We start from the raw sequence: 26,317 nt of genomic DNA on the forward strand, positions 1-26,317 counted from the left end.
ATTTGTCTAATTCTTATTGTGTCACAGTTTCATGGTTATATTATGTTTTGAGAGATCTTATATTAGTATCTATGTGATTCATAACATTGTTTAATTTAATACTGAACACTTTGAGTCTCCATATTTCCAGAAGGTGAGATATACTTGTTACAAAAAGAACCTTTATGAATATTTACTTTCTACTGAATAAAGTAGAAAGTTAACAAAATCATTTGTTCAGTTAGTGGATAGTTTGGCCTCTGTTACTTCTAAGGCAAGAATTTGTAGCTGCACTTGTCATATTCATTTTATTCTTTCAAAGTCTGAAACACACAGACAAATTAATTCTCCGATCTTGATTATTTCTTTACAAAACAAGAAGAACAGGCAAGACTCAAAATTGTAAACACGCTCTCGCTCCCCTTTAAGTTAAAATATTACAACTTAAGTACATGTGACTTGTAAATTAGGACGTTTTCATGAAATAGTCAACGATAACAAACTACAACCATCAATAAATCCATTCTAAGAAAGGGTAGCGACCTACATTTTACATCTATGCAATTTCCTCTACCACCCCCACCCATGTCCCATCCCAAACACCCACCCCACCAAACACGTACAAATAAATAAAGTTCACATTAAGAAATGAACGTCTATGAAAATTATGTGAGCAGTGTTCTTCGGTGTACTTGTACTTCAGTACATTCTAATACGATTATCATTGGCTAACATGTTGATGTCATGATTGTGATCAGTTCATTTTTCTTTCATGGTCAATTTGTCTTTATGTACTGCGCTGGTTTCAAATACCCCTCTTCAAAATGAATAGTTAGACATTTACAAAATCACACAGGGGAAATAGCAGCTCTTGATTTTCAGGTTCAGTTCCTAAAAATCAACTTGCATGAAATATTGTCAACTGCAGTTTAAAATTACTGTTTGACCTTCCTGTGTTAAAAGCCACTCCACCATGACCCTGATGGGAGAAAGAAGCCCAAACACATTCAGTATTCAAATGCTGTCGACATGCTCCAATGTGCAGATGACAGTGAAGCAACAAAACAGACGGCAGTAGCACTCACCCCTGCCACGTGCATCACCATCGACTTTTCAACAGCAGATGAATTTGGCATCTCCCTGAATCAATAATTCGCCAGTGTGTTTGTTTGGAGCTTTGAACTTCATACCATACACTATGAGGAATACTGATTGGTCAGTAGGAACATTGTGTGTGTGTTTGCGTTTGAACAGATATACTGTACCAAATACTTTTAGTCTGGGTTTTTTTCTTATCTATAACACTAGAACATTGTAGCTAAATACATGATTGCCATAAGTACAAACATAAATTCTTGCTACTTTTAAGAGAATAAATAAATAGGTTGAAAAAAGCACTTATAAATTATTTAAACAGTTATTTAAACGATCAAACCAGAATGTTTAAAATTAAAAAGGGATCATTTATACTTCACATTTTTACTGTCCATTTACCAAAGCATGGCACGGTGCTGCAGAAGTTTTACGGCAGCTGTTGCTTTCCATTCATTTATATTTGTATATGTGGCTTCAGAAAGTATTCAGACACCCTCACATTTTGCTAACTTTATTGTGCAGAAATTGCCTTTTTTGCCCACATTACTCTCGACAAAGTGATTAATAATAATTAATAAAAAACTGAAATTTTCATTCATTAAGTAGCTAAACCGATACCTCCCTGAGTAAGGTTCTTCTTGTGTTATTCAGTTTGGCTAAATAACCGACTATGGAGAGTCCTACTTGTTTCCAAACTTCTTCCATTTAGAATGATAGAGGCCACTCTGCTCCTGGGAGCACACCAATTTTTAGGAATGTTTAAGATACATCAATCGTTACTTTAGTATTATTTCAGAAAACTTCTGTTAAAGTTTCAAATAAAAAAAAATAAAAAAATATTTACTTTGTCATAATGTGATATTGGGTAGACAAAAATGGAAATCATCCATTCAAAATTAAAACACAATAAAGGTTGAAAAACATGAAAAGGTCTGATTGAAATCCATCTCTTATTTCACGCACATTATTTCTGGTGTTCCTATACAATAACTTTAAAATAAAAAACAAGTAACCTGTCATGAATATCATGTAACTTTGACAACAACGAGAGCAAAACGCATGTTGAGTTTCATGCAAAGTGAAATGAATGAAATCAACTTAGAACCAAGGCAGTATGTTTTGGAAAATGGTCAGCAAAAATGCATATCAGCACTGGCGTGGCCCTTCATTTGGACATGTTGCCTCAGTGCTAGGCGTAACCTCTTGGAGGTGCTGGGCAGTGCTTTTGTTTTGCAATGTTCTATCTTTTAGCACAGATATGAAACAAGGCAGACAAGTTATGTGTAGAAATGTCCATCTGAGTACAAGAAAAAGTAAAGTGGAGTGTTTTAAATGAAACGTTGCATAATGAGATTCTTTTTTTTTTCTTCAAATACACACCTTTGGTAACATTTTACTTTAAAGTCCTGTGTCACTACTGCATCACTTGAGATGTTAAAAGCTCCAGTGTGTAGGATTCATGGGGATCTATCGGCAAAAAGAAAATTTGTGTTTTCATTAGCGTAAAATCACCTGAAACTAAGAAATATTGTGTTTTTATTACCTTAAAATTAGCCCTTGTATCCGCATCAGGAGCAGGTCCTCTTTCCCAGAGGCTGCCATGTTTCACTGCCATGTGAAAGGAAAAACCAAACTCTGACACTAGAGAGGGACTTATGTGTTTTTGTGATACCTGAAGGCCACAGTATATTCCCCATATGCCCTTGGGGGTTAGGGAGAGGTACTCAGTTGGTTGTAATATGCAGCCGCACTGCTGGACACCATTAAATCCTTCACACTGAAGCTTTATGTCATATCACAAAAAGCAAGCTGTTTGATGTTGAAACATTTGTTGATTATTTTAAAGACCAACCTTTTTGAAAATATATTTAGATTTCTCTCTTTGAGTGAGGTGAGAAGATGGGCATGGTAAGCCTAGTTTACATACAAACAGAGGGAACAGATATTCTGACTATGCCACCAAAGGTGAAAAGGTATGTTTACCATCAGCTCTCAAGTTGACATAATAACGTAGTACTAGACAACTAGAGAAAAAAGATGCATACAAATTGTCGTTTCGGTTGGAGATAATTATCAGAATTCTTTCTTGGTGAGCAGAAGCTGGGCCAAGTGACAGTAAAGTCATGTGCCATGTTAACATAATTCTTCAGTATATAATTATAAGCAGTACAGTTTCAACAAAATTTCTAGTCAAAGATATCAGGAAATTAGGTCTGTACATTTCCCTCTTGATGAAAAGAGCAAAAGTTGTGTCAACACACCAGAGGCAAGATAGTTAGTCTACTATAAATACAATCCAATACTACAACTGCAAAAGAATAAACCTAGTTTTTTTCGTAGCAGCTTTTTACACATTAGGTTTTTCTTATCTAGCAATTCAATAACTCCCAATATTCTGGACACCAAAATCAACCCAATCAGAATAGTGACGCTACGCTGGTGACAATTACCTAGAAGAATGAGCCATTATCTACTACCCTGCATTCCTATTACTTATAGGGAGAAGTGGGCCTCCTTTCTGAAAATGGAGAAATCTCCAATTACTTCTCTCAATCCTACGGGCAGCAGGTGAGGTGATAATTGAAGGGAAAGTTGTTTCACACCTGGAACCAACTGCAAACTTTCAAATTTCCTATTGCAGTAGCTGCGATATAAACACACCATAAATCAAAACGAGAGTAAATAATTCAGCAGGGAATTAGACACAGTTTTGTCAAGACATAACATCCTCACCAAAGGTTTTACAGCAGTACCAACTCCAGAACTATCCATATCTTATTCCGAGATAACATTATATAATGTATAATACTATATCAACAGAAATATCAAAAGTTCAAGCAGACATTTAGATTCTCCACTCCACAAAATTACCTTGCCTTTCCCTTATTGTTAGGCATATTTCTTTCCCTTTGGCAAGAACCGGACAAGTTGTTTCCCCTTGCCTGCAGTTGCTATGCTAATCTAGCCTAACCATGTTCTGGCTCCAGCTCTTTACTGTACCCAACGCACAGACATGAAGCTGGTATCATCTTCTCATTTCACTGTCAGAAAAGAAGCTAATGTGAATTATTTACTGCTAATTATTTATCGCAAATCAATCATATGCACCAACAATAATGATCAAGATTAGACAGGACTCATAAAGTAAAGTGCATGTACATGTTGACAGGGACATTAGTGAACATTCTGTGGAATTCCTGAGTTCGGCCTCTCGTGATGCACGAGAGAACTGGGGAAGCTGACGGGAAGAAAGAGTTGAGATGATAGAGAGAGGAGGAGGAGAGAGAAAGCTCCCAGTGCTTCTTTATTTATACCAGTCCAAAAATATCTGTTGAACAGTATTGCTGATAGCGCTTGTGTCATCCATTTAAAAAAAAAAAAAAAACTTCAAATATCAAGGTAAAGACAAGACAAGTGTGTCATAGACAAAACCGTTTTGTCACCAGACTCTAAGTACAATCCCTTCTTTTCTGGTCCTCTGTCGTACATTTCTCAGTCATTTCCTGACAGAAATCCACCGTTACAGTGGGGCTACGTATTTCCTCAGTGGATCCATGCTCCAGTGGACAATCTGTGTTCTCCTGCCCCAAACCTGACACCTCTACCCTGTACTGCCTATCCTCCCCCACATGATGGAGACCCACATCTGACAGACACACTGCCTCGTTGTGTTGTGACGCGGGTGACCTGGGCTGGGATACGACATCTTCGGGAGAAGGCGAAGGTGGCATGGCTGTCAGGTCGATGCTGGCGGAGACGGTAGGCAGCTGACTGCCCTGCACCTCCCTGCACACTTGCTGGGAGAGGAAGGAGAGGTTCTGCCACAGCTCAGACATACAAACCTTCAGCTGGTTGCGCTCGCTCAGCAGCTTGTCCTTTTCACTCACCTAAGGTTAATAAGACAAACTATGATCAGTCCAGCAGAGAGGAATCACAGTACACTCCACAGGAAGCACTTTATCAAGAATAACTTGACTGTTTTCACCATAAAAACAGCTGAGCCAAAGCAAAATACAGTCTAGGTATGCTCATATTCAGACCCACATTAACACTGTGCATGTGAGGCTCCTGCATTGACGCAGTAAAATCCCTTTCCATTTAAACTCTGCAGTGGTTTAGTTCTGAAAGGCTTCTAACTTCCAACAATCAGTGGTACCTGAGGCAACAGACCCCCACAAATATATCCCTTTAAATAGCTTCAATACAGAGTGGTTTTCAGTCTAACCCTGCTCTTAAAATTTAGCAAGCAACATGTTGGGGTGTGATAGTAGTGTGGAGTTTAGAGTCTGTCTGTTTCCTCCTTCCAAGTAATGTTCACTATTATTCCTTATTCGTAACAGTTGTTTGTTGTAGGCATTTTAATCCAAAGCATAATCTTTACCTTACCCTCACAAATAGTTTAACATAAATAATGGTTGTATCAGTAATTTTGCTTGTAAAAAACTATATTTTACATTGCTTAGTCTGGAGGTATACCTCAACTTTAAATGATCTTTCCAATGTATAGTTATCAGTTTAAAGATTTTGCCCATTGTTTTATTTTTGCTGTTATCTGGAAATATGATAACACCACAACTCCAGTGAGTTAAGAAACACAAGCCAATGATTTGTACCAGGTTAGCCACATTCTTCAAACTGTCCACAGCTGAATTGTCTGTGATATTGTGATGATTCTTTTCAGAGAACTGTGTGTTCATGAAAATGGTAAATACAATAGAACAACACACTTTGTCATCATCTTATCAAAACATATAACGCTGTCACATAAGGGATGGATAAGTAAACTGGAATAATCCTTTAACCCCACCACAGTTTGCACATCCTGATAGTTGCAGACAGCTGACAGAGATGTAAATATAGGGAAAGCCCACAATACCCTATTTTGTGACTTTTCCCAGTGATGGGCAAGATTTTATAGCATTAAGCTGTTCCTAAATAATGCGATAGACGAACAGAAACCTTCCAGTGTGGCCACCAGATGATGCGTTCGCCTAAAAGTTTCTTTAACCTGTTAACATACTTACATTTCATATACAAGTTTGTTGCAGCTTTGTTTAACTGGAATGATGTGTGTGAGTGTGGGTGTTTGTGTGTGTACAATCGCACCAGTTTACGGATCTCGCCCTCCAAGTTCTGGATGCAGTCCAGCTTCCTCTTGCGACAGCGCTGGGCGGCGATGCGGTTCTTGCTGCGGCGGCGAATGTCGTGGATGAATTCCAGCTGCTCTGAGCTCAGCTTGTGCATCTTGACGAGGATCTGGAAGTCATTGCGTGGCAGATTGGTAATCTGGTTCACAGGGAAGGGCAGCTTCACCTGAAAGGACAACATATTTTAATGTAAATCAAAATCAGTTAAGTCATGCGATCACCTAGTAGTCAAATTTTGAACAGAGCCTGAATGAACCATGGGAACTATGGGAACCATGGGAGCCATGGGAACCTATATTCCATATTTATTAGTACTGATGGTTGCCAAGATATGCAACACTGCCTGTGTTGACTGCAACCTATAGCACTTTGAATCCAATTTAAAACTGCAGGCATAGGCTGAATCATGTAAATGAAGTCAAACAATGATGCCTGATTTTGCCAATTGGAATCAGTTTGTAAAATGCAAAGACAATGCTGGACTCTCAAGGCCCCTATAATCTGTGCAGTGATGGCATGTTTTGCTGCATCTAACTGTTATCTGCCAAGGTGGTGTCCAGCAAAAAACATGGTCATCAATACAATTTTATTTGTATGGCCTATATCCACAAATCACAATTTGTCTCATAGGGCTTCAATAAGGTGGGGCATCCTCTGCCCTTAACCCTCAACAAGAGTGAGGAAAAAGTACAAAAAAATGGGAAAAGAACGTAGAAACCTCAGAAAGAGCCACATGTGAGGAATCCCTCTCCCAGGACGAACAGAAGTGCAATCGATCCATATCGTTGCTCCTAAAATCAATTTGTGCTAATAAACTTTCTGCTGTTATCATAACATCATTACAACTAAATTGTCATAATAACAGTCTGAAACAGTCAGCTTACATACACATCTGTTCATCTAAATTTAATATTATACAGATTTATCTGGTGTCCCTGTACATAAAACTGTGTGTAAAGTAGCTACTTATCCAGCAGCTATAACAGTGACATGGTGCTTGTACATTTATGTTGAATTATTATTAATCTAATGTTGAAATTCTGATAATGTATAACGTTTGTATTGAACAGAGCATTTTACATTGCTGCATTGGTACATTTACTTAGGTAAAAAAATCTGGATACGTCTTCTATCCCTGATATTTGTTATAAAGATGCAACAACAGCATTATGTTGTTTAAATGCAATTCTAATTTAGTTTTGGTTCAATAATGCAGCAGTCTACAAGGTATTTATTGTCGTAGTTCCATCATAAAGTTGTAATGTGTTGGATATAAATGTTTATACTTTTATATAAAAATGACTTTAAATGCAGGGATTTCACCTGTAATGGACACATGGGTTTTAATTGTAAGATTAAAACTTAATTATTATCTAGCGTTCAATAACAAAGGCAGAATAAAAAATATGTTGAGCATCCACTAGATGTCAGTATTACGCTGCTTGATAACTGGAGCAGCTCTTGACACAAAGGGAACACAGGACAAGTTCTTTGTTCCACAGTCCGTAGTTAATTTGGTCCCACATGTGCAAAATACAAAATGAGCACTTTGTGTGGTTCATGCTTGCTATTTCTTTATTGGTTTATGTGTTTGAATTTAATAACTGCTTAGGTTGTGTATTATTTTAGTTTTTCTATTTTTCTGGTTCATTAACGTGCTTAAGCATGTACTGATATTTTGTATTAGTTATCATGTATCTATTATTGTAGTCTCTCACTGCAGCAAATGTCACATACTCTATGCTTTCAATGCCTTACGTGTAAGAATGCAGGTATCCTTTAGTTTATTTTGGACATAATAAAACTATTATTTCCTGTTTTATTTTGACATTTCTTATGTGTGTAGTTTTAATTCCTGCCTTTAGCAAGTTTTTCGCCTTAGTGTTTGTTTGTGGCTCTAATGTGTTTCACCTGTGTCCAGGTGCTCCTCAGTCAGTCCTTTTTGTCGGTTCATCTGTACTGTGATGTTCATCTGCTCCTGTAACCAGGCCCCTCTATTTACTACCTTGTTCATTGTTTGGATGAGTATTTGGATTCTGTTTTTGCCTGCTGGCCAGAGCTGTTCTAATTAAATACTTTTAACTGAACCTGCCTGCCTTTTTCTTACATCTGCATTTTGATTTCTGAAAATTGTAACATATATCACCTAAAGGTAAGAAAAGCACTGATGAATGACTGAGTGTGTTGACTGTTTGTATTCTTTGTACATCAGAACAGTCTGCTGTAGCACATCATGCTGTTTTCTTCATTCCAGCAGTGTTAAGCACAGAGCTGCGAGTAAACAGCAATGACATAAGTGTGTGTGTGCGTGTGTGTGTGTCATAGGCTACATCTGGGGCCAAATTTCAGAATAAAAAAATACTTAATTGGGGATTGCTTGTCCAATCAGGGACACAAATCTGTGTCCCCAGTAGACATTCTCATGGCAAACATTTTGACAGGCCAAGGTGGGAAGATCACAAGTGCAAATAATGATAATATGAACAATGGCTGAATTCCATTTAGATGCCTCAGTTTCTGGCATGCTGGTTCACTGTCACACAGTCATGTCCAACTGGGAACATTTTAATTGAGAGCCATTTTGTATATTATCTTTAACATTGGTATTTTCCTACTATGATGCCAACATGTCTGCTGTTTATTTGGCTCAGTGCTTAAGATTATGGTTAATAAAATGTTAGGTTGAAGCTATTTCTGGGCAATGAATACGCAAGTCCCCAAAGGTGACCTATGACAACACTGTGTGTGTGTGTTTAGGTGCAGCCTGTCCTTTACTCTATATACATCTATTTATAGCTCAGTGACTCTCAACTGTCACATAATAAGTTTGGAATGACAAAGTGAGTCTTGGATGGTCATAAATCCCCCAACCAATCTGTGTCTCTCTCTGGTGTTCTGGTTTCCATTTTAACAGTGTGTATCCTCTGAGACAAATGATATCACTAAATGAAGCCCAGGGTTAGTTCAGTCAGGGAGACTTTACCCCCATTCAATCAAATCTCAAATCTCTCACTGTCTCTGTGCTTATTGATCAGCTGATTGTGGGCATTTCTAAATGGCCCATGGATTGTGGACTATAGTGGCATCCGATCGTGGTAGCTAATCGTGGACTATTATTACAATATAAGACTGCATGATACACAATTTGCTAACTCATACTTTATCATTACTGACAATAACATACCTCAATTAATATACGTTCCATTATGTCTTCATTCTTCTAATCAATGTTGTAAATTCTCCTTCTTTGCTGATGTTCTCCGTTACACGTGGCATCTATTGCACTTCTGTCGGTCCTGGGAGAGGGATCCCTCACATGTGGCTCTCTCTGAGATTACTACATTTTTTGGGGAGTTTTTACTTACTCTTCTTGAGGGTTAAGGTAAGAGAATGTCGCACCTTGTAAAGCCCTCCTAGACAAATTGTGATTCCTGAATATTACCTATACAAATACAATTTGTTTGACTGATTGATTGAACCACCACCAGAGTCCAGACCCTGGGGGAAATCCCTGTACTACGTTCTGCGTCACCCCCATCTAATGTCAATGACATCACATAGGGGTCTCAAACTCCAAAACACTATAACATTCACATCACTTTCTGTCACTTTCTGCCAATGACATCACATAGGGGTCTCAAACTCCAAAACACTATAACGTTCACATCACTTTCTGTCACTTTCTGCCAATGACATCACATAGGGGTCTCAAACTCCAAAACACTATAACGTTCACATCACTTTCTGTCACTTTCTGCCAATGACATCACATAGGGGTCTCAAACTCCAAAACACTATAACGTTCACATCACTTTCTGTCACTTTCTGCCAATGACATCACATAGGGGTCTCAAACTCCAAAACACTATAACGTTCACATTACTTTCTGTCACTTTCTGCCAATGACATCACATAGGGGTCTCAAACTCCAAAACACTATAACATTCACATCACTTTCTGTCACTTTCTGCCAATTTAGGTCAATAAAGGTGCACCAAAACACACTGAGGATTAGGGCCACATCATGTTACTCTCGATCTAAATACTGAGATCGACCCATGATAATAAAGACAACTATCACAGTAACACCACAGCATATCCCCATGGGTAAAAAGCGGAGAAAAGAGTTGAACGATTTGTAAGCCCCGAGAATAATAATACACTAACAGCATTCACTATGTAGAATCATCCCCAGCACAGCTACTGTATCACAACCAACGCAATACTGACAACTTTTTCCAGTACTTGCTGGCTCAGTTTTTTGCAGCAATTCAAGAAGGCTTGAGGCAATGATACTAAACAAGACATGATTTTTAATTCAATATTGTATTCGTATGATTTGCCTGGAGTGATTATGGGGGTTTACACGTCAAATAAACACTTAACCAATGATGTGGTTTGGTATCCTTTATTTGGAGGGTGTTCGGTTGGATTCGATGCTCGACCCCCAAAATCCCCTTTGCCTCTTGGCTACCAAAGTTCCTACTAGGGGAGCAGGTGGCTACCTATTGTGTAGGATTTAGCCAGACAACTCTGGGTGTAACTTTGACTTTTAGATGTTTCTGTTTCGGTGGCGGTAAATAGGCAGGTAGTGTGGTTTATGTTATAAATGTATTTAAAGTTGTATGCTTTTATCTGGCCACTTAAAGATCAAATTATCAGCTGAATATTAAAATGTATTATTACTATTGCAGTTCCCATTCATAACTTGCCTGTCTGCTTGGCCTGTGTTAAAGCTCCTGAGATATTTCATATTTTTATATAACATGTCTGAAATTACAGTAGGTCTGTTCAGAAACGGACACAACCTTCAGATACAAGTCTGCAGCTATACAATTATAAAAAGCTGGGTAATTCTGCTCAGTATACAGCACTGCAGCAACAAAATGAACATTGTGCGTCTACTTTGGGCAAGATACTGAATCACAAATTACCCCTTCTAATACAGAATGTGCTACACGATCTTATTTGTTATCTCACAAGAAAGAAAATGTGGGACTTCAGGGGCTCTGCAGAATATATATGAGGATGAATCAAATATTTCAAAATTGCACTCCGAAAATACAAATATATCCTATCTTATTAATATTAATAATGATCATTCCTAATTTCCTATTACAACGTAAATATACCTAAATCAGAAGGGGAAAAAAACTAAGTTTAGTGGAGAGGAGGGCCTTAAAGGCTGCCATAATGGGAGCAGGGCAGATTGGGAGTCAGGAGAAGCAGATGGTGGAGGGAACATGTAAAGGACACCTTCCACCTGCCTAGAGGGCACCCTTGGGTGTGTGTGTATCCATTATTTTGATGAGACAACTGGGTCAAGGCAACAAAGTAGGACAGACCACATAAAAATCCATAATGTACACAGGAGTGGTCGGCCTATGATTTTGGTATTGTTACGGCCCCTCCCTTTCTGCTTGCTCTGTTTTGGGTCAGCTGACCGGTCGTTATAGTCATGTGGTGGCACCTGTGTAGGTCTCAGCAAGGCTTTAAATGTGGGCCATAGTGAGAGTAGAAGAAAAACATTCACATTCATGATGATCTCACTATATAATGCTGTCAGTAAATATAGTGATCAGGGAAGAGTGAGTGAGTTTGTGAATTCAGATAAAACCTCTCTCTCTCTCTCTCTCTCTCTCTCTCTCTCTCTCTCTCTCTCTCTCTCTCTCTCTCTCTCTCTCTCTCTCTCTCTCTCTCTCTCTCTCTCTCTCTCTCTCTCTCTCTCCTCACTTCCAGGTTTGGTTTGGTTTCGGCTGTTTACAAGCCCACACACATAAATGTTTCACTCACACATACATGCCACTCACTACTGATACATCTACTCTCCATACCCCCATATTGTGTAACAGTTTTTGTAGCAAGCATGTGTGGAAATAATTAACTTATGGCTTTATGTGTTGTTTGGTCATTTACCTTGAATCCCATACATAGCATGTATACATACAGAGTGTTTAATTGAAATGATTGTAATCCCATTCCATTTGAACAGTGACTAAAATGCATCACAGACACCACACCTCATAGTCACGGTGGTTGCATAAGTGAACTTAAATGAACCTAGATATAAATGACTAACAAACTCAAAGATAAAAAATACCACATGAACTAAGTCAGAACATGAACTAAAAAGTAGCCAAAACAGCTATATTTCACCACAACACTTAACAGCCTTTGAAGAATGCAGACCAATCAGGTCGGCTCACCGAACGCTACATTATGTCAGTTATCTCATCCAGGATACAATGTTGGTAAGATGAAGCCTGATATTTTTGTTATAAGACCTGGTTTGGTTTGTGTTAAAAAAGTGTTACTAATATGGTATAATTTCAAAATTGCACTTGGCTTACTTACTTAGCAATATATTAGTCCTTTTGTCTCGGTTTTGGTGGAAAGTTGGTGTTAGGATCACTAGGGGTAACTGCATAGCAGGGACTTTCTGCTTTTTCAGAAAGGCCCCCCATTAGGAACTGCCTGAAGACAAGGGGCGAGATTAATTAATGTGACTAGATTGGTGAGACTCAAGTTAAATCTTTGGTTTTGTTGGTGCACTTTTGGATTTACACTGTCAAATTTGTAGTTTTGTATCAGATTTGTTTGGTTGGGGGTGGTTGCCTCCCTGTTGGGTGTCATGTGGAATCAGGAAGTTGGCCTTGACACACACTTGTATAATGTTTACAGCCACTATAATCTGGACTGTGCTCCTTAAGTCTTAAATATGCTTCCTTGGTACCATGGTTGCGGACATCTAGGGGTTGACAAGCTGGAGCAACCTGAGATTTGTGTAGAGGTTTGCTTCAGGGAGTGATGAGATGGTTAACATTTCAACCCTTTGGCTTCACAGGTACAAAGACAAAATACTTAATCAATATGGAATGCCTGCATGTTTAATGCAAATTAACACGGTATAATTTCTAGGGTTCTTGGCAGAACTTTTTTAAGAGGTTAGTTGTGATGACCCTCTCAGAGCAGGCCTCTCCCTGCAGGAGCCTAATGGGAGGAGTTTAGTAGTCAAGGAGATTCACTTCCTGGTCTGGCTGCAGTAAATAAGCCAGTGACATTCAGCCAGTCACCATCTGCCCCCATTAATTCTACAGCATTTGGTTTTGGTTGTTCTTTGAGTTCTACATTTACTGTAAACTTATTATAAGTTCAAACTCATGTCTGCCCTTTCCTACTTTGTCCAGCCTTGAGTTGGGTTGTGACAGTATGAACTATTGCACACACTAAATTCAAATTAAATACTGCAGTAAAATTCTGCTCTATACTGCACGTTTTCCTCTTGTGTTTACAGTAGCAGCTGTTAAAAGTGTCTCACAGGCAAAGAGATGTGCAGGATGTGACATCATCACTCTGCTTTGAGCTGGAACAGTATTAAGTGGCACCATCCAATATAGAAGCCTCTCTTTTATTCATTGTCAATGACAGTGTGTTTCTGTGATTGTGTATTGTCCAATTGTATTAATAACATAAATTGTGGGGGAAACTGTCTGTGCATATTTAAAAGAGGTGCACATTTGAAGCAACAGTCCAGCTTTTATCTTTGAAACTTTGACTGCTGCCTGCAAGAAGGTCTGAGGATCCCTGTAGTGATGATCAAACCCCAATTCTCAAAGAAAAAATCTAGCACTTTATGTATTTTGTGTTATCTTGTCATAGCACCCTGTGATCATACATATTGGGTAATGTCTCAGTCAAAAATGCAGGAATAAAGATCCTGAAATTGATGTTTTGATACATAAAATATTCAGCTTGTTTGTTAGGAAGATCTAACCGTCTCACAGCTCTCCTCTGAAACTCCAAAACTGATGGTCTGAAAAAATGTAAGGATCCTGGAGGCAGGAGAAGAGTCGTATCACTTGTCATGGACTAGGATATTTAGGATTGACCACATATAATGAAGTAGATTATTTTTGTCCTGAAACCTATTCTAAAGACTTAACCTTTTTATTAGGATAAATATTTATTGCAAGTTTGGTGTACCAGGTTATTTTTGACTGTGAGTTTTATTCTGGTCACTTTCTACATGATGTTGCAAGAGTTAGGGTTGCTGCAACTCTCCAGACCTAATGGGTAAAATCAGTTGGAGGAATTCCAACAATTCATCGCAAATCTTATTTGATAGCATTTTATTATAATTTTTCTGTTTTTCTTTAACTATGATTAGGCTAAAATGAGTCTTAGTTGACTTGAAAATGAATAAATATTTTAAAAAAGTAAGGTTGACTTTATATCAAGATAACCTGCACTTTTTTGTTTTAAATGTCAGGAAAAACACCAAGACTTAATTTAAAAATAGTGATAAATTTGAATCTCTGTAGGACATAATCAGTCAAATTAGTTTATGAAAGCTTCTGAGTATGGTTTAGGCTTCTTAGTAACACAACAGTTTACACATTTAAAATGAGTTGGAACAAACATCACAGATATTTTAGAGACAACAAGAGGTTGCCTTCTTAACTCCAGGCTGACGCACCCTTAGTTATTTAAATATGTCAATACCAGGTAACATGTGATTCTGCAAACCTTAGGTTGTACCTGCCTAATGATTCATGTATACTTTAAAAAGACTTACTACGCTAAGAGGGACAGAATTTAGACTGAAATTACACAATTGTCAGTTTCCTTAACTGTATTTAGACCATACACAAGCTAGCACAGCAGTAACTGAAATGTCTGTAGATAGATTATCTGAACACCTCACAGAACATTAACCTCTCATCATGAGTCATCTACTGGACAAAGACCATAATCACTAATTAATATCAAACTTAATATCTCATCAGTGTGTGCGTGCGTGTGTGTGAATGTGAGACAGACTGAAAACTCTAGCAAGAAACTGTTCTCTCAAATCTTTACATATTGCATATGCTTAGGTATTACCATGGCAACCATACTGCTCTTATAAGGATGACATGTTTGCGTCATTTCTCCTTAGAGGAAAATTGTCTAAGAATAGTCTCAGCTGTATATTACACCTACAACCTACTTGAGAGAGAAAACAAATCCAGACTACTTATACAGGAATATGTGCTTTTAATGTTTAGCTTGAAAAATGGGGCCTGGTTATCACTTGGTGGTGATCAATACCTTAATGTCACCATTTATAAGCAGAGAGAAGGGAGAGTCAGTGTTTGAATGGGAAACTTAATTCTAAAAACCACATAAACAACAATGTACTAAGCATAGTACATGTTTAAATCAACATCCATTCTCAAAGCTCCATGAGGCTCCAGTGGGGCTTTGGGCTAAATTCTACCATTACAGTACATGTACAATGTCCACAATGAGAATGTTTACTCGCCAATATTATTGACTTAACAAACTGATTGAGAAGGCTGACTCCGTCATTGGATGCAAACCGAACTCTTTTGAAGCGCTGAACAAACTGTTATCCATCATTGACAATCACAAGCATCCTCTCCACCACCTAGTGGACAGACAGCGGAGCACTTTCTCCAACAGACTGGTTCAGCTCCACTGTCACAATGACTGAAACAGGAACATCTTTCCAGCCCACAGCAATAGGACTCCACAATTTCTCACCTCTGTCAAAAGGTGAACCTTCAAAATCATGAGCCCTATAGTTTATGTCTACACCAAAACTCTCTGAATTTTTTTTCCTGTGCATATTATATTCACACACATTTTTTACTGCACATCAATGTTCAAACAACTACTGCAATTTTGCATGCTTGTCTCTTTTGTTGTCTTTTGTATTTAGCCTTTTGTTCTTTGCTCTATTTGAAAATGCCCTCGACATGTTGCTGTGATACAATCACCTCTGAAATGGGATCAATAAAGTACATCTATCTATCTATCTTATCCAGGTATATTGTTATACTATTTTCAAAGCCTTAGTTTTGCATGCTAGAATGCAAAAATATATAGCATTTAAAAAATGTTGAGTAATAAGTATTTTATCATAAGTATTTTTATATTTTTGTTTTCAATTGATTGTAGTGCAAGATAAAAAGTGGAAAGAGTGCTACAGATATGACAAATCATCCTGAGGAGTATTTGCTTCAAATTGTATGGTAATGCCCCAGTTGTGAAGGTTTTTCAATCAAAACCACAAACCACAGTAGAATTCATTATTTCGGGAACCATGAATGTAAAAAGTATTGTTGAAGTCCATCCAGAAAGATGGACTCATTGATCAACTGACAGAGCCAAATTACTTTAGCTAGTAGAGTTTTTGGAGCCTTTTCTTTTTGGCAAATCTGCATCATGATAACTGATGATGATGAACTACAAGCGGTGTCTGTTTTTAAAGATTTATAAGCATCTTAAAGATGAACATGTATATGATGTGTGTGCTCTGGTGTCACGGTTATAACTGAACATACATTTGTCAGGTTCCACTGGTTAAGCTCTTAAGTAAATACAAAATATCCAGACGTTTTTGTTTTCTGTTGAACCCACCCAGACTGCAAGGAACCTGGGTGTGAAACTCCCTTACTGCCAACATTACTGCAACAACCCGCTTGTGTAGTTACATCAAGAGAATACGTCTCTTTCTCACTCAGAAGGCGGCACAGGTTCTGGTCAAGGCCCTGGTCATCTTACGCCTCGACTACTGTAACTCCCTCCTGGCAGGTCTACCTGCTAGTGCCATCCGACCTCTGCAGCTCATCCAGTATGCAGCAGCTGGACTGGTCTTTAACGCATCTAAATTCACTCACACTACTCTGCTCCTCTGCTCCCTTCACTACCAGTGGCTGCCAACATCCCTTTCAAAACATTAGTACTTGCGTACTGATCTGTGAACGGATCGGGTCCAGTCTACATCCAGGACATGGTCAAACGTTACACCCCAGCCTGTTCACTGCGCTCTGCATCTGCTAATCGGCTTACCGCTCCCTCACTGCGAGCTAAACACTCAACAGAATCGTGACTCTCTGAAAGTTTACACATCTTCCAGCGCATCTAAAAACACATCTCTTCGTACTCCTTGGTTTAGAAGATGATGTATTAATAACCAATTCAAACAAAATTTGAATAAGTTTAGTTGCGCTTACATGTTGTTGAATATATTTGATAAGTTTAGTTGCACTTACAAGTTGCACTTTTTAGTCTGGCTTTTGAAGTTAATGTACTTACATGATTCTTGCTGTTCTGGGTTTGTACCCTCATAGTTGAATGCACTTATTGTAAGTAGCTTTGGATAAAAGCGTCATCTAAATAAAATGTAATGTAACATTTTTCCATTCCTCCAATTTGCTTAATAAGGATATCTTTTGAGCAACTTACTGAAGAAAATATCAGGAAATTGAGGAATATTAAGTTGTCCCATTGAGACTTGCAGTTAGGGGTTCTCAGCAAAAGTCTCACATTAACACAGCTGTCAAACTGGTGTCAGTGTCAAGACAAGGTCAGCCTTAGGAGTAACTCCATAAACCTTGATACTAGCAAAAACAAAATCATGGTCAAGAAAGTATAGAAGACCATACTAACCTCAGGACCAGAGATTCTGGAGGCGCCACTTTCACTGTCTCCCTCTGAGAAAGATCCTGATTCATCGCTGGAGTTGCCACCACTGGCACCAAATTCCTGCGCACTTTTGATATTTGTACAACCCTGAGAGAAGACCACCTCTCCAGTGTGGGTGTTCCTCTGGTCCACCACCCCAGCCAGGCAGTGAGACAGTCCAGAGATGGAGCCTGAGTGGGGGGATGAGGAAAAGTCAAACTGGGGCAGGCTGGAAGACGAGCTACAACTGCCTGCGTCCTCTGGGTAAGAGAATGAGGAACGGGAGCTGGGGGTCTGTGTTTGAGCTTCAAAGGGAGGAGGAGAGTGGGCTGAGGTCTTGATGGGAACAGGGCAGCTGGTCGTGAAGCTAGACCGACCAGATGAAAAAGGCTCTACCTGCATCAGGGTTGAGACCTTTTCTATGAACTTCTCATCCATGTGGGAATGGGCCATCATTTGTCGCTCGCCAGCTGCCGAAGAGAAAATGACACTGCGCCTGTCTAGCTCCCCCTCATGTTTAGAGGAGGAGGCTTTGGAAACTGGCCTGTCCATGTTGTCACCAATGCCAGTCAACATTGCTGGCAGCACATCTGCAATGCCTGTCTTGAGGTCCGCTTGCGATTCCATCTTATCCCTCTGTCTGTGTTTAACCAGTTCCCCAAAGTGGTTGAGGGACAGTCTGTTGTTCAGTAGCTGCTGGATGGTGGCACTGGGCACACCACTGAGATCCAGGCCACCTCTCTGGAGGTAGGAGCGCAGACAGGAAGAGGGTGAGCCTTGGCTTGGCGAATGCTCTGCTGCTACTGGAACCCCTTCTACCTCTAGCTCCATCTCCAGTACTTCCTCAGAACACAACTCTGGGTTGCAACCATTGCTTTCATCCTCTTCCTCAAACGCAAAGGGTTCCTCTTTGATTCTTGAGGGTGTAAGTACAGTTTGTGAAGCAGCACTGTTGTCCCCAAGCAGTGAGCTTACAGGGCTCACTGAAGTATGATGGGGCAACATGACATCATCATCGCTATGATGGTTTTCTCCATTAAGCTTGTTGTCAGAGATCTGGTGGTGATATTTTCTGTATTTAGGACATTGAGGAAGGTCAGTGGGAAGTGGCACGGCGATTGCTACGTGGGGCTTCGTGTCTTCAGAATCATCCAAAGATTTTTGCTCAGAAAACATTGTGTCCTTGGCCGTGAATTCATTGTCATATTTCACCTTGCCATTGCTAGCATGTTGGCTGTCATTCTGTAGCTGTTCTTGCAGGAACCGAAAACAAGAGTCCTCCAAATTGTGAACACCCAGGAAGTCAGCACACAGTATGACCTCATGAATGTTCTCTCGACTTAAAACCAGCTTAGCTGTGTAGGCAAATTGGAGGAGTGGAGCAAAACCCTTTGCTGTCACCTGTAGAGGAGAGTAGAGAACACATTTTTTAATAAGTGAGAGATATAAAATGGTCATAATTGCAATACAATATTAGCAGTATTATTAGAGTTCATATTGTGGTAAGAACATTTTAGTACTCTTAAAAGACCATGGCAAAAGAAGAATATTATTATAATATTGCTAATGTAATGTTTAGTGTACAACATCATGGGATGTGGGAATACCTATGGGAAAACAATTCAGATTGGGTTTTTGAGAAAGAGGTGCTGAACTATAAGTGGATGAAACTGAATTTTACCCGTCAAACATTTAGGCACATTCCTGGTTTATTCATCTTGTACATGATGTCTTTACTTTTTAATAGGATCCCTTTGCTTGTTCCTTTCCACATCTTACCAATAGTCACAATGGCTGTTATATATGTATTAGATTGTTTGTATATATGTTTACTCTGTATTGCTTTGTGTGTACGTATATACATGACAATGTATGTGTGTTTACATTAGTGTGGATGTAAACCCGTTTCAGCTTACTCCAGCAGCTGCTGTTTTCTCTGCAGAAACACGTCTTTATACGTTCAAAGAGGAGCCTGGAGAAGCTTAGTCAATAATTTTAACAATCTGACTATGAGAAGCAGCAGAGAAAGAGATGGTGTGGCAATGAGATGGGAGTAATCAGGGAATATTAAATCATTTTTCTGTGCAAACTCCTTTTGGGAACCGAGCAATTATTACATGGTAGAATGCTCCAGCAGCTCTTTCAACAAACTGATTAGAGTACATTTTTACATTACAATATTAAGAATAGATGCACTTTAGCTTATAACAAAAATGTTGAAAGCAGGGGCCTGAAATGGAAGCAAATAGAAGGAAAAAATGTATGAAATCTAGAAATAATATAGAGGACAGTGGAGGTGAGAGTATACAAATTCTTGACAATGATTAATTATTAAAAATCTAGTTCAAGATCTACTTCCTCTTAAGTATTTGTAAGGTTTAAAACAGGTTTGAACATAATTCAACTCTGTGTGACAGCATAAATACTGTATATTCAGTGTCATCTTGAAACATTTAGTGAGTGAAGTATTTGAACCAGACCCTCTGACATTTATTCGATAACAAATGGTATTAGTAAGGAGCTCCATCAGTTTAGTCAGGATTAAAAAGGGCCATGCTAATTAAAAAAAAACAAAAAACACAGCACACCTGCACGTTGCATGACCATGAGCATTTATAGAACCCAAACGAGTCATGACAGTCATTATTATTTCAACTACTAAGCAAATTAATTTACTCATTTGAACAGCAAATGGTAGTGCACCATTGAAAATACATATTAAATTGTGTGTTGATGGGCTATAAGACAAATAATAAGTAAATACATTTTGTGTGAAGTTTGATAAATTTGTCTTAATTGTCTAAATTTGATTTAGTGCTTTAGCTACACTGGCCTCTCTCCTAAAAGACCCCAGCATCTAAAAACTGAGAAATGTATACGATTTCTGTCAGTTATTGGGGTGTGGTTAATCAATTGAAGCAATAGCAAACTGACTTGAAGCATAAATATGCTTCAATTTCTAACAACTAACACCAAACATGAGTGAGGATTATGTAGGGGAGAACAGTGTCAAAAATAACCTCTGACAAAAGTAACACTGATGTTTTTATGTAATTTCCTCTAATAAGCCTAATTGTGTCAGCCTGTTTAAGATGCAACTCTAAACCACAAAAATCACATCGATATATCAGATATATATTTTGGCTTCATTTTTGTACAGTGAGAGGAAGTGGAGGCACATCGTCCTTCTCAATAAAGTTGTTTTGCAGGTAAAGGACAGTGTGTGGGCTTCCTAGTCTGGACATTGTTTGGCCAGTTGTGGGCCATAGGCTGGCAGTTACCGACAACTGTAACGTTACCGTTTCAAATGTGTTTATATGAAAACGTTTACCTATTAAGAGGCTAATGAATGCTGCTTTATTTATCATTATTAAATGGAAATATTTGAATTTTTCTTAAACTTCAGCTGTCTACAGTGTGTTATGACCACATGGCTCAAGCATGGCATAACAAATTGGGAGACACGCAGTGACAAGTTTTTGGTATATTTATTTAACAATAAAAGGCCCTAACAAGGAAATTAAGTATCAGTGTAGATGGCAGCTTAACTATGTGTAATGTGTTATGGACTGGTGTAATGAGAATGTACAACAAAACCAAAATGAAGATGATGAGGTTTGGCAGCAGCTTCAGTCACCCAGGCAGCGAGAGCCCCACAGGCTGGATGTCTTCCTCCTTTTATGGGCCAACCAGGCCAATCAGGTCAATCAGTTGCACCTGCTGCAGAAAGGGAAGAGCCAAATGGCCCAAGTAGTGAAGCAGCGCCTCCCCCCACCACACAGGGGAAGGACACCTTCCCTGACCGCCAGGGAAGGGGGACGTAACACCCTCCCCCTTAAAACAGAGGCCCAACATACGTATGTGGCCTCTGTAAACACGGCTGCGGCAACAAAGAAATTAAACAATATTAATGTCAAAGGGAGGAAAGGCAAAATGTTAAATGGGATCGGTCAGGGAAAACGGGAACTGGTTTACTTGAACCCTTCTGGCGCCCGCGACAGCGCATCGGCTATTACGTTGTCCACGCCACGAATGTGTCTGATGCTCAAGTTATAGGGCTGTAAAAAGAGTGTCCACCTCATTAACCGCTGGCTTGGACTCTGCAGAGAGTGGAGGAAGGTTAGAGGGTTATGGTCTGAATACACAACCACCGGATGGACCCCACCTCCCACGTACACATCAAAATGCTGCAGAGCCCACACCAACGCCAGCGCCTCCTTCTCTATTGTAGAGTAGTTCAGTTGATGACGGTTGAACTTCTTAGAAAAGAAGCTGACCGGTCTAACCACTCCCTGATCATCACTCTGCATCAGGACACCCCCAGCCCCAACCTGACTGGCGTCCACCTGCAACTGGAATGGCTGATCTAGGTGAGGCGCTGCCAGGACAGGAGCTGTACTCAACAGCATCTTCACTTGGCCAAAAGCCTGCCGACAGGCCAGAGACCATTCAAACTTGACCTTCTGCTGTAGTAGGCTGGTCAATGGGGCGACCACTGAAGAAAAATTAGGGAAAAAACTTCTATAGCAGCCAACCATACCCAAAAATCGTCTAAGCTCAGTCTTGGAGACAGGCGGTGGAAACTTGTCGATAGCACAGACTTTGGCCCTTACTGGCTTGACCTGTCCTTGTCCCACAACCTTCCCCAGGTACGCAACAGTGGCTCTGGCAAATTCACATTTAGCCACGTTAACTGTGAGGTTAGCGTCTTGGAGACGAACCAACAATGCATGGACTCGATCCCTGTGCTGTTCCCAAGTGTCACTGTATACTACGACATCATCTAAATAAACAGCTATGCCCTCCAGCCCTGCCACTACTTGGTTCATCAGACGCTGAAAAGTGGCAGGCGCATTTCGGAGCCCAAAACTCATGACCCTGTAGGAATACAGCCCCGATGACGTAATGAAAGCAGCGATCTCTTGGGCACGTGGCGTCAGCGGGACCTGCCAGTATCCTTTTAATAGGTCAAATTTACTCACAAATCTGGCAGATCCTACCGCATCCACGCAATCCTCCATCCTCGGTAAGGGAAAAGAATCAGGTTTAGTCACTTCGTTTACCCTTCTGTAGTCTGTGCAAAACCTGTCTGTCATGTCTGATTTTCCCACCAGTAGGCATGGAGAGGCCCAACTGGAATTTGAAGGCACAGCCAGCTCATTATCTAGCAGATACTGAACCTCAGCATCCATGCGGCGGCGCTTCTCCAGGGGAACTCTGTAGAACCTTTGCCGAATTGGCTTTGCATCCCCAACATCGATGTCATGCTGCACTAAGTGGGTACAGGAAGGAGTATCAGAAAACAGGGAAGGGAAAGCAGCCAACAGTCCCGACAGATCCCTGCCTTGTTCTTCTGACAAGTGGCAGAATAGACCCCTTAAATCTGCAAGCGTTTCTGAGTTTTTGAGCCGAGGACGCAGCACGCCATCCCCAGGCCCTCTCACATCCGCCTCTTCCTCATCCCCCGTTTCCCCTACTGAAACAGATGCCGGGAGCATGTGAGCTATGGTAGTCAACATAGCAGGCTTAACCTCCTGAACCACATCCGCTCCTGGCACAGATATACGGGCATAGTAAGCTTTCAGCAAGTTCACATGACACAGTTGTGTTGACTTTTTATGGTCTGGAGTATCAACCAGATAGTTCTGTTCAGAGACCTGTCGGACCACGGTGTACGGTCCAGTGAACTTGGCCTGGAATGGCGAACCAAGGATAGGCAGCAATGCCAACACCTGGTCTCCAGGACAGAACACTCGAGGCTCTGTTCTGCGGTCATAGTACCGCTTCATCTTACTCTGGACGGCTGTCAGATGATCACCCGCCATCTTAACCGCCAGATGTAGTCTACGATGAAAACCGTTCACATAATCAATCAGGTTGACAGGCGGCTCTGCAACTTTTAGGCCATCCTGCAAAACTGAAAGGGGACCCCTCACTTTGTGTGCGAACACCAACTCACTGGGGCTAAACCCTGTGCTCTCCTGCACCACCTCCCTGGCTGACAACATAAGCCAAGACAGCCCTTCCTCCCAATCCCCCTTAAGCTCAGTACAGTATGAACGCATAAGCGACTTCCGGGTTTGGTGGAACCTTTCCAGTGCTCCCTGACTCTGAGCATGGTAAGCACTAGCTTTGTTGTGCTTGACCTTCAGCTGGCTCAAAACCTCTGCAAACATTCGTGACGTAAAGTGGGATCCTTGGTCACTCTGTATGACCCGAGGAATTCCAAAGTAGGATATGAACTGTGATAAAGCCTTAACAATCAATCTTGTGGTGATGGAGCGGAGAGGGTACACAGCGGGGTAACGTGTGGTCTGACACATTACCGTCAACAGATAGATGCACCCCGACTTGGATGGAGGGAGCGGCCCCACACAGTCGATGATGAGATGCCAGAATGGCTCACTTACTGCTGGAATGGGGTAAAGAGGTGCAGGTTTGATAGTCTGGTTAGGCTTGCCTGTGATCTGGCAGGTATGACAAGTCTTAATGAACCTGGTAACCTCTTTCTTTAACCTGGGCCAGAAGAAGTAACGCAGCAATCTGTTACAAGTCTTCCTAACCCCCATGTGTCGAGCCACCTCACCGTGGGCTGTCTCCAAAATTACTTCTCTAAACTTGGCAGGCACAACTACCTGAAGTACGGGATCACCTACCGAACAGTCATCATGAGGAAGCCACTTACGGACCAGCATGTCATCCAGTAGAAAGTACCCACAGGCTAAACTCTCCATCTCATCTGTTGGCTTCACCTCACTGAACAGTCCCTTCAGCTCAGGATCCTCCTGCTGGGCTATATCAGCTCACTCTTGGACAGGGCAAGAGGCAGATCAGGAAGTTGAGACACAGCATTTTTAAATCTTCCAGACTCTTTAATCCCCCTTTCCGGCCCTGTCCCACTCATCGAATGAGTTACTACGCAAGCAGTAAAAACCTCTGGAAACTCCTTCTCACTACTGTCTGGCACAGTGGAGATAGTCGGCCCAGAAGTCACCACAGGAGGCGGAACACCTCCCCAAACCCACCCTTTAGCTAAATCGTTTCCTAGTACGACAGACACTCCTTCTACAGGCATCTTTGATTTCAGTGCTATTGCCACTTCTCCTTTTACCAGCTCATGGTCAAGTTCGATTCTGTGTAAGGGAGCCGGCCAAGTATGCATCCCCATGTCTTGGATCAAAACACTCCTCCCCAGACTTGACTCCTCAGAAAAATCCAACACCAAGTCTAGGATGAATGATGCTGAACCCCCGGTGTCCCGCAAAATCTTTACAGGTACTTTCTGTGACCTACCCACCAATGAGACAAAACCTTCCCTGATGAACTCACTGTAATCAGGCGGAACCATATCTGCCCATAGCAAGCTAGAACCTTCCGAGATGCCAGGAAGGCTTGGCACAACAGACGCCACCATGGCCGGTTTTTCAGGACACATGTTCTCTGCATCTAGGCCTAGTGCCCCCTGTCCTCCACCAACCGGAACTGCCAGGGCATGAGGTCTACTAGTACCCCCAGATAAACCCTTCCCATCATTTCTTTTACTTTTCAGCACAGGACAGTTCAATTTCCAATGTCCTTTCCCCAAGCAATAGTTGCATGTGGAGTTAAAATCACCCTTGCTGGGACGAACTTGTTCATATTGTGGGTTAGGAGCAGAGAATCCCAAGTTCCCACTAGGGAACATTGCAGGGTACGGAGCTAAGAAACTAGAACCTCCCCCGCTATGACCACGTGACTCAGATGGAACTTTGGTAGTTAACACAAACTCATCTGCCCACCTGGCCGCTTCAAGGGCGGTTTTTGGTTTACGCTCATTGAGATGATTTACAATGCGCTCAGGTGTGACATTCTTGAACTGTTCTAGTAACAACACTTCACACAATTCATCGAGAGTAGTGACCCTTTCTGCCTCACGCCAACGTTTAAAGTGGCTTACCATCTCCCTCGTCACCTCCACATATGTCTGCGTCTCAGTTTTTCTCCAATTCCTGAAGCGCAATCGATAGGCTTCTGCACACAGCTCATAAGACAGAAGTATGGCATCCTTTACCTTAGTATACACTTTCCTCTCTACAGGGTCAATTGCTAAGTAGGCCTCTTGAGCCTTCGGCGGAAGCACACTCTGAATCAGTGCAGTGCGGTCTGTAACTGTCCAACTTCTCTCCTCTGCCAGACTTTCAAATAATGAGAAAAATACATCAGGATCCCTCTCATTAAATTTCGGCATCAGACGGACCATATCACCCAAGCTGTCCCTAGACCTTGCATCAACAGCATCAGGTCTTGCCTGGCGCAACCTCTCTAGCTCAAGACGCACCTCCCTTTCTTTCTGGCATTCTCGGGCCTGAAACTCCATCTGCATGGCTAACAGTTCTTTTTGCTCTGCAAAGGATAGACCCGTACCCACTGAGACAAATCCAGCCCCTGCCCCTTTAATGGGTGAACCACCTGGGCTAGATGTTTCGTCATCTTCTAACACACCCTGGTCAATTAACCCCACATGTACTGCAGCAAACACCTCCTTTTTCTTAGACCGACCCTGCATAACATCGGGGGTAAGGCTATAATGTGTGACGACCCGCCACAATTCTTCAACTTTCAATCTTTCAAGCAACTCGACTGAT

At 40.8% G+C, this 26,317-nt stretch overlaps 1 protein-coding gene across 1 annotated transcript in view; it reads right to left on the reverse strand.

The window, feature by feature from the left end:
• Positions 1 to 4,523: 4,523 nt before the first annotated feature.
• Positions 4,524 to 26,317, reverse strand: part of LOC128451577 (transcription regulator protein BACH2) — a 45,302-nt gene continuing 23,508 nt past the window's right edge. Inside the window, exons 3-5 of the mRNA XM_053435457.1 lie at positions 17,679 to 19,094; positions 6,181 to 6,387; positions 4,524 to 4,961 (exon numbers count right to left, since the gene is read on the reverse strand). Of these exons, the coding sequence (XP_053291432.1) occupies positions 4,524 to 4,961; positions 6,181 to 6,387; positions 17,679 to 19,094 (2,061 nt within the window). The remainder of the gene's footprint in view (positions 4,962 to 6,180; positions 6,388 to 17,678; positions 19,095 to 26,317) is intronic.

The sequence above is a fragment of the Pleuronectes platessa genome, chromosome 11, assembly GCF_947347685.1.
Source record: "Pleuronectes platessa chromosome 11, fPlePla1.1, whole genome shotgun sequence".
In the NCBI taxonomy this organism is placed as follows: Eukaryota; Metazoa; Chordata; class Actinopteri; order Pleuronectiformes; family Pleuronectidae; genus Pleuronectes; species Pleuronectes platessa.